Source organism: Andrographis paniculata, unplaced genomic scaffold (assembly GCF_009805555.1).
Source record: "Andrographis paniculata isolate CXL003 unplaced genomic scaffold, ASM980555v1 Contig52END, whole genome shotgun sequence".
NCBI lineage: Eukaryota > Viridiplantae > Streptophyta > Magnoliopsida > Lamiales > Acanthaceae > Andrographis > Andrographis paniculata.
Window position 1 is genome coordinate 4843724 of NW_026137587.1, and position 14814 is coordinate 4858537.

Consider the following 14814-nt stretch of genomic DNA (forward strand, 5'->3'; position numbering starts at 1 on the left):
AATATCAAATATATTTATATCTTATCAAATAATTATTAAAATTAATTTATTTTTTTTACTATTTCAAAACACTAAAACATATATATATATATATATAGGATAAGGCAATCAACCGAGCTCTCAAAAATCTTTATTTTATACATACTGTAAAAATGTGAAACCATTCAAGAATTAATGATAGATGATAGAAATATAACAAACAATGAAAATAATGGTTATAAACTAATGACTTGTGTAAATAATTTGAGTTTGTAAGATAGTAATTTAATAGTATGACATTTTGTTTTTTTTTTTTAAAAAAAATATAATTTTATTAAAAAATGTGCATAGCTATAGTTATCTAAAAATGACGTAAAACAAACACAATCTAATAATCTACCTATAAAGTACATTGAAGTGCACAGTATTAAATATTCAACATAGTTAATTAATTTAAATATATATATATTGTTAATTAAAAATAAAAAATAAAAAATTGATGACTAGTGTGCAGGGCAGGGAGGACCATACGAAGGATGAGCCCCTCCATGTGCATGTGCATGTGCATATTCCCCAATTCTCAAGAAAAATACACTCTTCTCCCTATGCCCGGCCCGGCCCGATTACTTTAATTTGTACTCTACTGATATGAGGGAAATAACTTTAAATTGGAACTTAGAGAACGAAGAGAGTACAACTGAGCTGAGTTGTGACAATTAATTCTATATTTAACTTGGGAAAAATGACCATGAAAATAAAATAAAATAAAATTGAAATATATGTCTAAACGATTGGATTGGGAATTAGAAGAAAAATTGGGGGGTTATGAGAAATTAGAGGAGGCTAGTACAGATGCTAGATCATGTGCCTTAAATCTGGGCCGTTGATGTTACTTCGATGTTGATGATGATGATGATGATGGATGAGGAACTCATCGCAGCCGTTGAAAATTGGGGCCTGATTGATTAGGTGCTGGTGTCTGTGGAGCTCCTTCTGTCTCCGGAGCTCCAGGACTTTGCGGTGCGAATTGGAGTGCTTTGCGGAAATGAAAGTGGGGCTGGCCGCGGGTCGGTATTCGGGTACCAGTCGACCCGATTTGTAGCGGACCCCACATGCGTTGCACAGGGTTTTGGGGCCCATTGGGCCTGTTCTCCACTGCGGCGTCTTTTCCGACGCGCAGTGGAGGCATTTCCGCCCGGGAGTCTCCGCCGGCTCGCGCGGCTTCTTCTGCGCCGCCGCTTTGGCGGAGGCGGAGGGGGAGAGGTGGAGGAGGCGGGAGGACCAGTCGCAGGGAGCGGCGCGTGAGCGTTTGCTGCGAGCTTTGCCGGGGACGGAGACGTCGGAGGGGAAAACTGGAGGCGGTGAGGCGGTGGTGGTGGTAGTGGCGGAGGAAGAGGTGTCTACGGTGGCGATTTTCGCGGCGGCTGTGGTTGGGATGAAGTGGAGGTCGTCGGTTGAGAACGATTCCTCCACGAAATTCGAAAGCCACTCGAGCTCCGCCAAATCATCATACTGTAAAACACGAAACAAATTTCATCAATCTCAGCTGATTATGAAATTTGATGATTGCGTAAATTCCAAAATCCACCGTTAAAATTAGTATTCACATTTACAGAAAAAAATTCTTCTCCAACCTCAACTGTCGGTGAATTTTTTTTTTTTCCGAGAAAATGAAAATCACGCAAACAGAGACAGAAACGCACGATTCTCGAGGAATTCCAAGCACAAAATTACAGAAACAACAAAATCAAAATTTAAAAAAAAAACAACACAAAACAGAAACGAACAAAATTACCGGAACGCAGAGCTCATTGCCGGAGAACTGCGATTCGTTAAAGCTGCGTGAGCTAGCGTTTCCGTTGAACTGAGCGTCTCCGCCGCCTGAGACCGACGAATTGCAGCTATCAACCGCCGTGACAGTCGACGACTCAACGGAATTCCCCCCTAAGCTATCAAAAAAAGCGTCGGTCATTGTTTCATCCTCCTTGGAAAAATCCAGCAAATCGTCCACCGCAAAATGCACGCAGTTATTACTGCTCGAACTATTGAAAGCTCCATTGTCTCCCGCCGTTAATTCCGCGGCAAAATACTCCATTAACACCACAATTCAGCTCCGAAGAGAAATCCAAGCAACGGTAGAGCGCCCAAAAGAGGGGGACGAGTTCTGTTCTATTCTATTCTTCGCAGGGAGTGTCTGTGCACAAAGTGAAGTAAAGAAATGACCGTCTTTTATGAGCGCAAAAGCAAGGGCAATTTTGGAATTTCACTAATTACCGTGGAATTATTATTAAATTAGGTATCCGTCGCTGCACTCTATACTGGCTAAATAATACTACAATAATGTAAATTGCAATTGATCCGTTGAAAAGGTTAAATACGCTTTAAATTATTTTATTTATTTTCAAAAAAATACTAAAATATAAATAAATTACCACATTATTGAATTTTAATTAAAAATTTTTGTTTTCATAAAAATAAATATTTCTACTAAAACTAAAATTTCACTGATGTTGTAAGTATGATAGGAGTTTACAAGTTACATAACAAAAAAGAATATTAAAAGAAGAATACCTAATAAAAACAAGCAAGAATGCATAATATTTATTTTTTATTTTGTTTTTTGCTCAAAAAAAATTAAGCTTCACATGAAAAGCCACTGACTTTGCTCTGTGTCACAACAGTCCAATAATATTTTAAATTTTCTTTATTTAGAAATATTATTGAAAAAAGCCTCAGTATCGGGATTCTCATTTTCAGAATTTCATAATTAATTTTATTCTTTTTATATAAAATATACTTCATTCATCCCATATTGAGTGTCTTGATCACTGTAGACACAATAATTTAATATAAATATAATTATTAGATAATTAAAAATATATTAGTAAAAATAATTAATTTATAATATAACTCATTATATATTAAAATTAAGATAAATAATTAGTTTAATTAAAATTTAAAATAAAATTAAGATGGATAATATTTTCAGAAAAAGAAAGTGATATAAAATATGAGACGGACATAATCGACAATATGATAATGTTAAGTGAGATGGAGGAAGTAAATTTAATGTTGTACTGATAGGCCGAATTTATTACAAAAACTTATCATATGTTTGGATGTGTTTTTCAGTATATATGTTTGGTATTGTGAATAAAATGTCAATATTAATAATTAATATCAATCTTTTTTAATAATAGATATTTTATTATATTTAATATGTCCATATATAATATATATATATATATTTCATAATAGTATAAAACATTTTATTTTAAAAGTAGTAAAATACTAATTTTAATATATATTCTTTAGGTAACTTTTACATTATACACAATATGTGTATTAAATATAAAATATATATACCTACATTTTAATATATTTTAAGATAAAAAATAGAGTATTTTAATATGGATTATTCTAATGCAAAAATAAAACAAAAAACGCACTTCTTACATACAGTGACCACGTGATTGTAATTATTGTAACAAAGCATTCTGGAAAGGGTAGAGTAGTAAATTCATTTGTCATCAATTAGATAAGCAGAAATTAGCGCTGCGGATTAATAGATAATTAACAATAAATTAAATAATTAATAACTCTAACTGCCAGGTTTTGTCGACCATTACTGTCCAATTTTTACACACAATCTTTCTTTCTCTCTCTAATTATTTTTCTTGGAAATAGTGTTTTACATAATTAAAATAATAATTTATTTATTTTTTCGATTTTCCTTTTCTTTTTTTTTTTTTTTTTGCGTATTTGTTTATTGCATTATTAGTACTTTTCTTACGTAGTATAACACATGTTATTATATTCCTTAACCCACGTTTGAGCACGATGGTTACAGCTAGGACTCGTTCGTATCGACGGTCATGATTATTCCACGTGTCAGCTTGTCGCTGCATCCCTTTTTAATCTAAAATTAAAATTTTTATTTTACAAGTATGATAATTAGTATTTTATTTTTACTTTATTTGCAAAATGCTTTAGCACTCATAATTTTGACCCAAAATTAAATAAAGTGAAAAAGAGGTGAGCAATGTTATAGATCTTTTCCATTTAAACCTCTCAAATTCCAATTTAATAAAAAGTGAATATTGATAATTATTTATTAAAAGATCAAATTCATTTTTGGTTCTTCTATAGCTCTTGTTATTTTTATTATAATACAATTTTTTTATGGGTAAATTTTCGATTATTCTTGTTGATTTTGTCCACATATGCTTTTATTTAGAATATTTTAGAAAAATATTACTTAAATTATATATTCAAAATAATAAATAAAATCGTAAGTTAAAAACATTGTTGTAGTAGTTTCTAAAATATTAATATGTTTTTTTATTTTTTTTATTTTTTATGTTTGACTCTTCTTTTTGAGATATTTATTTATTATGCATTATTCACAATTTTTATAAATATAAGTTATTTTTACCTTACAAAAATATCTTATCAAACTATTATCTCAATATAAATGATTAATACTAACCAAACCCACATTTTGCTTCGTTAAAACTTTTCTTTTGTTCGATTGTTGTATTTTATAAAAAATATATGTTATTTCGATTCATAAATATTATACTTCCTCTGTCTCGGTCTAAATGGGCCTTTTGGAATTTTATAGAAAAGTAAGAAATAATAGTATTTTATAAGCTAGCGAAAGTGTACGAAGTTTTGATATTTTTACCCTTTAATTTGATGTAAAAAGTAATTATATTTGTAATGATATCTTTATATAAGTAAAAGTTAATAATAATTTGATATTTTTGTATGATTACCTTTATTGAAATAGAAAATAAATATTTTAAAGTAAGAGGACAATAATGCTAAACGGAGTATTTTGAGTTGGGACGGATAAAATATTAAAACACGTTCAACCACAAAACACAATACAAACACAAAACACATTAGTGGTTTGATATTTAATTTTTCCTAAATGGCATCACTATTGAATATTGTGTTTTACATAAAAATTAAAATTTTAATCAATATTGTTTTAGAAAATTAAAAATTATATTTAAAAAATCACATTTAATAATCATTTTATTTAAAAGAAAAAACAGAAAAGAGAGGAAACAGGGCACAAGTAAACACAGGCATGTACATATTTTAGTTCGTGGTGTCCGACTAAGCACGTGACAAAGAGGGAAGGTATTGTCAGCCATCATGTGACCAAAGCTGTAATAAATATCCAATTCTTCACAAGCAAGGAGTATGTATTATAAATAAATAAATAAATATCTGACTGTGCATTGCGGTCTAGTACCTGACGCTTGAATAGTTGTACGTGATTCTTGAATTGGGCTTGCTTCTAAAAGTCCAAACCTACCTGTAGTCAAATTTCAATAGCTGGATTTTGGAATCCAATTTATCAACTTTCTGCCCACTCCCCCTTTTTTATTTATTTATTTTATTTTAAATCATAAAATTATATATACAATATTTTTCATTTGATTAGGGGCTTCTTTGATGCTTCCCCACACGTGTGCGAGCATTGCATTTGCATGTTTCATTGCTAAATAGCAACGTGTTTGCACGTGCAAGGTGTCACGCGTTTGCCATGTGCCACTAATTGGGTTCCATGTATTTTCATGAAAAAAATATTTAATGGTTCAATAATATTCAATGTACTGGAAATGCTAACGAACATCATGTTATGTATAATTATTATTATTATTATTTTTCAAAATATTATATTAAATACTTATTTTTTATCAAAAAAATATCACGTCAATATTCAACTTTTGAATATTTGAAATAAAATACCCAATTTTCGCAAATTCAAAACAAACTCCATAATATATAAAGTGATGAATACTTATAGTTAATGAATATTTTAGTACTCACCCAAAATTTTCATCGTTGGCCCAATGGGCCCTAAATTAGATTTTGGGCCTTCAAATTGGCCCAAATGCGTTCTTCCATGAATTAGGATGATATATATAGATAGATACATATGCTTACTTGTGAGTTCTGGGTATGCTATTTTGGTTTTTTTTTTTTTTTTTTTTTTTTTTTTTATATAGGTTTTGATTTTTATTGTTTTTATTATTATTATTTTATGTGAAATGGTGATTGTGTATAATATTTTGCATGAAAATTGACTATATTTTTATTAGCAGTTAAAAGAAAAAAATTGAAAAATTCACAAATGTTGAATCACATTTCAGATATTGGATTAAATTCCAAACCAAAATTGAGATGATTATATAGGTTCATGTGGTGTATAATATGATATATATGTATGTGCAATACACTAAAATATTGCAGATATACAGAATTCTGAATCATTTTATATATAATACGTATACAAGTTTCACTATATTATTATTATGCTAATTATATATGCATAAATGTATTATTTTCGTGCTGTTAATTAATATATTACTATTTATAAATAAATTAATTTAATACAAATAATATATATTGGAAAACTAAATTTAAATGTAGAATATGATAAACATATAATCATGATGCTGAGACTCAACTTCTTTACAATACTAAGTGTGCAAATAAAAATGTATTATTAAACCTCTAATGCCACAAAACAAATTCTAAAAAAATACCTAAAATAAATTTTCTATTGCAAAAATATTTTTTTCTATTACATTTACCAAGCTTAATTTACCTACTTCAATACTACAAATTACAACTTCGTCTACGATATTTAATTATTTATTTTCTTGAATATAAAGAACATACATGTATATATCCTTCCACACATTGAAAAATGCATACACACACATAAATATACATCTCAAGAAATTAAATTGTTTCATTTCTGCTGCTTTAATTCCCTATAAAATTTCGATATAAACTTCTCCGCCGCCTCATCGACTCTGCCGGCGGCGCCGCCGCCGCCGTCTTCGTCCATAATAGGAAACGGCGAGTCCGTTATCCTCAACTGCCTCGCCATCGGCGTCCGTCCGAATCCGGGGAGCGCCGGGGAGGCCATCCGGCTGCTCACCATCTCGAGGGCCTCCATGAAAAGGTCGCCGTCGTCGTCGGGGGACGGCGGCACCGGAGTACGGACGGCGGCGCGTCTACGCTTGTTGAGGTGGAAGGGGAGGTGGAACTTGGGGGTATTGCTGCAGCTAAATTCGTACTCGTTTAACGGCATCGGGTAGGAGAGTTCCACCTCGTGGTGGTGGTGGCTGCCGCCGCCGCCGGAGGCGGCGCCGTCGTGGTGGATGAGGTGGTGCATGGCGGCTTTTCCGGCGATCTTGCCGCGCTTGAGCATGGTGTTGAGATTGGCTAATAATTTGGCCTTGGAGAAGCCTTTTCTTAGCATGAAGTAGACCACTTTGATCATCTTCCAAAATTTCTTGGCCACTTTAATGTTTTGATCCATTTTTGTTGTGGGTTTTGGAAGAAGGGTTGGTTTGTTTGATGAAATTTTGTGGGCAAATCAAGGGGTATTTATATATGTGCGTATATATGATTTACACCCCACCACCCCTAGAGGAGGACAATACATGCACAAAAGGGTTGTACTTTGTGGTTCACAAGAAGTACATCTTGTTGTTGGCTCAATAATTGATAATTGAATAATGACAACTCAATTTCATGATTTGACTAACCCTCTTCTTTTATTATTAAAAAAATAAATAAATTATTGGTCTCACTTTGAAGCAATGATTTTGATTTTACTTATTTACTATTCATTCAATTGATGTATTTTACCACTTAATATTTACACAAACACTAAGCACATTTTCTTATTTGATAAGTATGAATAGTACAATATTAATAAAATATCGCATCGTATAAAAGTATCAAACTCTGTTGGCATAATCAACTTTCACTCCTTTAACATTATTTATTTTTAAAAAAAATATCATATCAATATAATTTTTTATTTTTTTCAAACTTTCAAATATTCAAACTCTCCAAAATGGTATGTCCAAACGGGAGCCCAAAATTTTCATTTCACCATGCAAATAGCAAATATACTTATATTTCTTAGACATGATGAGTAGTATTTTTACTATGCATTACTTATATTTTACACGAGTAAATTTTATAGCGCGTGCAAAATTAATAACCGAGTAAGAAATCGACTACGCGGGCATTTGTGAAAATGCTTTTAAAAAGGCTAAATATATTAGCAAAGAAGGAAGCAAGCCGGCTTAGTCACTTTCCATAGCTTTTGCAACTTTATTTACTTTGAGAGTGCCTTGTTGCTTTACTTCATTTGTTTTCTAATTTCATTACAACTTTTGCTTTTGTGGTTTAGGTTTGATGATGACTCACATTCATACATATATATGTATATAAATATGTTCAAATTTTATGAGGGTTTTTTGTTTGATGTTTGTTTGAGGAATGAGTCAATTCTTGTTGGTTAATAATGCGTGTGTGCCTTTGCCCTTTTAAAATTGGACCCATAAAATATAAATAAGAATTGAATTTTCTTTTGAAAAACATATATAAAATTAAATAAATTTAAAAAACGACAAGTGTGGGTTTGTGAAATAATAATTTTGTTGGGAGTTTGTCCAATGGTGGCTTACTTAGCTAGAAAGGCTCTTGGGGAACACGTGTCCCTCATCCTATGGCCCATGCAATAATTTGATTTTCTTTCTTCTTTTTTTTTTTAAATAATAAAAGGCTGGACAGCTAGCCGTTGCAAAACCCGGCGCGGAAGGGAAACTGGAGTTTCTAGAAGAGTCGTGTTTTACTTCCGCTTGAGGAAACTAAAATCGTGTATATTTGTAATAGCGTTTTTAAGATATTTACGTAATATGTATAAGAAATTAGCGGGCAATGATAGCATTTTTTAAATGTGTTTATTGTTAATTTTGACTTAAAGGATATATTTTTAAGTGAAAAAAAAAATGATTTTTCATTTAGATTTTATATATTTACGAAAAAGAAGTTCGAAATACAAATGAATACATCATTAATTGTTGAATGATAATAATTCGTAAGTTTTCAATTTAGTTGTAGATAACATTGCATAAATGATACAATTTAAAATTAATCAATTTTCTCAATTATTAATATATTATATATATATATACATATATAATTATAACAAATCATAGTGTATAGAAAAGTACAAGTTTCGTACATCATGGTTCCACGGATGATTTAGACAAGTTTCCCTAAATACATTCTACTTTTCTATCTATTTATTCATCTATTTCTTAAATTTGGAATAATAAATTAAAGGTGAATGTACACTTTTCCATATTAAGATCAATAATAATAATAATTAAAAAAAAAAAAAAAAAGTTTGGCATTGTTGCTGATATTTCTATATATTGCCAATTATATATATATGTATGTGGTATCATTATTGCATGCCAATTATTACTAAATATAAATTAAGATTATTGCATAATGGTAATGAAGATATAAAATTAGTATTGTCTGAATATTGGATCCCATTAATTAAATTTTGTTAATAATTTGCAACAATAAAAAATAAATAAATTAAGGGTTTGTTCTCTTCGATTTGGTTTTTCTCTTTAATGTACAATTATCAAACATCCAACACTATTTAAACATAATTTAAAATAAAAATAAAAATCCAAGAACGCCCGATATATAAATCCCGTGGATGAATCGAAACAATGTGCTTAAAAATAATGGCATCGTTTGGACCATAGTAGAGCTTAATTTAGTAAAAAAGGTATTTAGTGGTTGTGAAAAGTGATGAGAAAGAAGAGAAAAGTGATTATTATTATTAGTAGTATTAATAAGTAGGGTTTATAATTTAATTAATTGGGATTAATGAAATGCATACTTAACTTTAACAGCCTTATTACATGCAATAATCATGTTGTTGTTAACAACAGCTGTATTGCATTTATTTGTAAAGAGATTTTTAGATCTTAATAATGCCATGTGTTATTTTTAATTAATTCAATATAATGGTCCATCCATAAGAAATGTATAAATTTGGGGTAGCCAGATATATATATGTTTCGAAAGTATTTTGTAAATTTTTATTGTTTTAGAAATAGTAACATATTTAGTAGAAATTAGGTGTTTGAAGTTATATAACTAGCTGTTAAATGTGATGTTTGAATATAAAAAAAATTTAAAAAAATAAAATAACAATTATATAGGAGAAAGTGTTTCATTGATTCATTCATATACCATTAATTAGTTTATGATACTTTTAGTGTTGGAAGGTAAGAGGAAGTTCCTCTAATTAAAGAAAAGTTTCTTTTGTTAAAAAAAATAATAATGTCAATATATAAGTAATTAATTAAATTAGTACTCCCTCCGTCCCATGTAATATGGGTGTATTATTGTAGACACGGGAATTTAGGTAAAGTATAATTAGTAAGTAATTAAGAAGTGTATTACTAAAAATAATTATAGATTAAGATTAAGATAAGTAAATAGTTTAATTAAAATTAAGAAAATTATGAAATTTAAAATTTAAAATGTGATTAAAGTGCATAATTATATTTCCAAAAATAGAAATGAAAAGTTATGTGGGACGGACGAAAATAAAAAATAGGGACAAATTATGTGGGACGGAGAGAGTAATAATTACATGAACAATAATTTGATACAATAATAATAATACTTAAGAAACCCGTTATTTTTTTCACTTTTTTTTTTTTATATAAACATTTATTATTAAATCAAACCATAGTTAAAGTTAATGTGATTGTGAGTCTAATAATTAATCAAACCATAATTATAATTTAAACATGTGTGTGTATAGACAGATATTTGGTAACAATAAATAAGTAAAAAAAAAAAATGAGTAAGAAACGAAACCTCCAATGCTAAGGAATGACTTTTGGACCAATTAACAACTACATGAAATTTTTTGCCCTCGGGATTCTTCATTCAAACATCTCCAAAATTCTTACTACTATTAAAATAATTTTAAATTTGATATATCTAACAAAAAAAAAAATAGATATTGGGTGTGATGTTTCAAATAAAATAAAATTTTATATTACTCTAGTTTCCCAAAAAAAAAAAAAAATACATATATCATAATTTAAAATGGAGGTAAAAAAGTTTTGAATGTCTTGATGTAATTATAAAATCCAAAATGACTTCAAAGTATAGAGAATAGATTTAGGGATTCCATGGGTAGGGATAACACCATTTTTTATAAAATATGAAAGAAAAGTATTGACAGAATAATTTGTATAAATAAAGAAAAAAATGAATTTTGTGTTTATAATAATAATAATTATTGGATGTCAACCCATCAAAATTTTGGAAAATTATCTAAGAAATGGCATATCAATTCATGCCTTGTAATTAACATATAAATTCATTACATATTAGCTATATTGCGTTGTGTGATGATACAACACTTTTAGCATGATACTAATAACAAATCAAATAATTACAAATAATATGTTAGATAATGTAATATGTTAGATAATGTGCACGACCGTCTTATCTTCAAATTTAAGATTTTAAATGAGACGATCAGTTATATCACCTAACATAATATCAGAACCAAATATCTCGAATTCAAATTCTATCGTCTCAACACTTTTAGCATGACTCTAATAACAAATCAAATTAGTGATTTGACAAAAAAAAAACTCTATACTCTCTCATTTCCGGCAAAGATGAGTCATTTTGCTAAGGACACGATGTTTTAGGTAAAGTAGATTATTAAGTTATTAATAATAAGTTATGATATTATTTTATTATTTTTTATATAAGTAGTGTTGTTGGTATTTTAAATATGTTTAGAATTATATCTCAATAAAATAGATGCAATGTAGATATCATTTTATATATAATACAAATAAATATATATATATATATACATTTATAATTAATTTAATACTAATTTTATAAAAAATGAAAAATTTTATATATAGATAAAAATAAAAGGTTTTGAATATGTAATAAATTAAAATTTTAATTTAATTTATTTATATTTGTTAAATATATTTAAATAAATAAATTTATTAAAAATAAAAATAAATTATTTTATATGGGCTGACAAAAAAAATAAAAATAAGTCTCTCTTGCGGCTGGACGGAGAGAATATTATTTTATGCAATAAAACATCAAATCAAAACATCATGCAAACATAAAAAAAAAAAAAACAAACTAAAATAGAAATACTACAATTTTTACAATTTTTATTTATTGCCAAATGTACAACGCAGCCCAATAAAGCCCATTTCTATGTTCTCCAAAAAAGTAATAATAATAATAATAACATAAAAAATAGCTGCAAGGGTGATCCACGCACCATCACCCGCGGGTGACATTAGCACTGCCGCAAAACCCGTCTTTAAATAAAGCTTCTCACCTTCCTCCATTTTACGTCTCATAAGTTATCAATCATCTTCTCCATCTACATCTTCTTCTTCATCCAATCTCTGCAACTAAATCAAAATCAAAATCAAATTTAAAAAATGGAGCAGAATATGCAAATCATAGCGAAGAAATTCTGGAACGTTGTGCGGGTGATGTATTTCATGCTCCGAAAAGGCATCTCCAAAGCCAAGCTCTTCTCCGACCTCAACATGATGATGAAGCGCGGCAAAATCGCCGGAAAATCCGCCATATACAACCTCATGTTCCACCACCACCACGCCGCCGCCGCCGCGCGCCGCTTCTCCGCGCCGGCCGACGGAGAATACGAATTCAGCTGCAGCAACAGCCCGGCCTTCCACTTCCCTACCTTCCACAAGCGCAAGCACCACTACCACTCCCCGCCGTCGCCGGCGCCGCTCGACCCCGAGCTCCTGGCGGCGGCGCTGGAGGTTTTCGCCAGCGCGGCGGCTTCGCCGGCTCTGCCAGGGTTTATCAAGCCGAGCCCAGCCGTGAGGCAGCTGAGGATAACCGACTCGCCGTTCCCGTTAGCCGATGCTGACGTGGACAGCCACGTGGACAAGGCAGCGGAGGAGTTTATAACGAAGTTTTACAGTGAGCTCAAGAGGCAAAATGCTGTGGCTTATTTGGGTTACCATAAATAAATTAATTAATTAATTAATGGATTTTAATTTCTCATTTTATATATATATATATATATAAATAATTTAGGGCATTAATAAAATTTGCCTTGTAATGATATTTTTAATGTTTTGCTGGCCTTTACTTGTCTTATTAATGTAAATTGGCTGGCTTCTTCATTTTGTGAAATTTCAACTTTTCTTTTTTTTTTTTTTTTTTTAGTGTATGTAGAAAAATACCACAGCAGAAGTGAATATAAAGTATGAATGATATGTATATACACATGTATAGAGGTTCTTGCTGTGTAATAATATTTAAATAATAATAATTTAAATACAATCCATAGTAATATTGGTATTTATCATTTATGTTATTTACATTTGAATTTTATTGAAAAATTTATCTCATTGTGAGTTTAACATTACTATTCTAACTCCATAACACTAAATATATATAATTTAGAACGTGTTAAAATTTAAAAAACAAAAATCTTAAACCTTTTTAAATACAATTATAAAATTATTCTTGTAGAAATTAGTAAAACCAAAATATTAAAAAAAATAAAATAGATAAATTTATAAGCTAATGAGTTATGTGACAAACATGCATGTTGTAGGACTTAAAGAACGACATCACACTAATTCGATCTATGAGTAATTTCCAATATTCAAATGAGAGACAAAATAGATTTTTATTTTTATTTTTTCTTTATATTTTGATACTAGAATTATAAATATCCTAGGGTGTATTATTTTGTGGTATTCATTTGAAATTTTTTAAAGTAAAATAGTGATTTTATGATATTTTGTATATCATATAAGAGTATTAAATGTGAAATTTTAATAAATTTTGGTGTTTTCAAGTGACACACTTCTCTAATGATATTACTTAAAAAAATATAATATGAATGTAAAAGGCGACGTAAATATATAAAATATTATTTTTATAGTATTTTTACCATTTTTTATGTTTCAGAATATCTAAAATTATAAACACTAAAATACAGGATAGTGAAAACAAAAATTAAAATCAAAATTATAAGTGCATCTCCAACCTGCTGGGTTGGCTTTTTTGGCGTGGGTTATTTTCAATCAACGCCAAATTCAATGCCAAAAATTGGCGTTGTTTTATTGTTTTTAATTTAAAAAATTATAAATTTAATTTTTATTTTTAAAATTTTTTATTTTATATTATAAAAATAAAAAGTTGTTTAAAATAATAGGAAAAATTGAATATTTAAAGAATAATAGTGAAAAATGAAGTTATAATTTAAATAAAATTACTATAGCAACTGCATATTTGAAGTTAAAATTGGATAAACAGAGTTGATGGATTGGAGATGGTCCAAGAGAACGTATTTTTATCAATAGAAAATTACAAACCATGGATGAATTTTGCTTGTTAAAAAATGCATGATGGTATTTATTATTATTATTATTATTTAATTAAAGTGATGTGGTGATTAATACTAATTTATTATTATGATGTGGCTATTATATGATTAATTTGAAAAATAAGATATAATAAGGGAATTATTAATTTATATATATATATATGTGGGATGGGAGAGAAGATCTGCTTTAACAAAGGTAAGGGCAGTGATTGATCTGTCAAGATACCACTTTATACTAAAGCATTGCACTATATAATATCAAATTATAATTATTTTTTTATTAAAGTGAAACTTATTTGGGTGTGCTTGCTTGTTTGTTTGTGTTTTTATTTCTCTTATAATAATAATAATAATAAAATTAGTTTTTTTTTTTTACTATGCAATTGACGATTTTCAATAGATAATATATTATTTTTTACAAAATATTATATTTAAATTATTATTCAAGAAAATATATAAATCAAATTTTTTTTTTTCACACAAAAAAAAATTATACTAAATATTCAATCTTTATTATTTTAAATTTTTTTTAAAAA

The 14814-nt window shown here is 29.0% G+C and overlaps 3 protein-coding genes across 3 annotated transcripts; 1 reads left to right on the forward strand and 2 right to left on the reverse strand.

The window, feature by feature from the left end:
* Positions 1-628: 628 nt before the first annotated feature.
* Positions 629-2175, reverse strand: LOC127254002 (GATA transcription factor 12-like). Its single transcript, XM_051278842.1, has 2 exons — positions 1775-2175; positions 629-1491 (listed from the first exon to the last, which is right to left on the reverse strand). The coding sequence occupies exons 1-2, from the start codon at positions 2072-2074 to the stop codon at positions 835-837; spliced, it is 957 nt and encodes a 318-aa protein (XP_051134799.1). The 5' UTR covers positions 2075-2175; the 3' UTR covers positions 629-834.
* Positions 2176-6754: 4579 nt separating this feature from the next.
* LOC127254411 (uncharacterized) lies at positions 6755-7330 on the reverse strand. The gene has a single exon (XM_051279502.1). The coding sequence runs from the start codon at positions 7328-7330 to the stop codon at positions 6755-6757; it is 576 nt and encodes a 191-aa protein (XP_051135459.1).
* A 4927-nt stretch (positions 7331-12257) lies between these two features.
* LOC127254682 (uncharacterized) lies at positions 12258-13094 on the forward strand. Its single transcript, XM_051279917.1, has one exon. It carries the CDS (start codon positions 12345-12347, stop codon positions 12906-12908), a length of 564 nt encoding a protein of 187 aa, XP_051135874.1. The 5' UTR covers positions 12258-12344; the 3' UTR covers positions 12909-13094.
* Positions 13095-14814: the final 1720 nt, after the last annotated feature.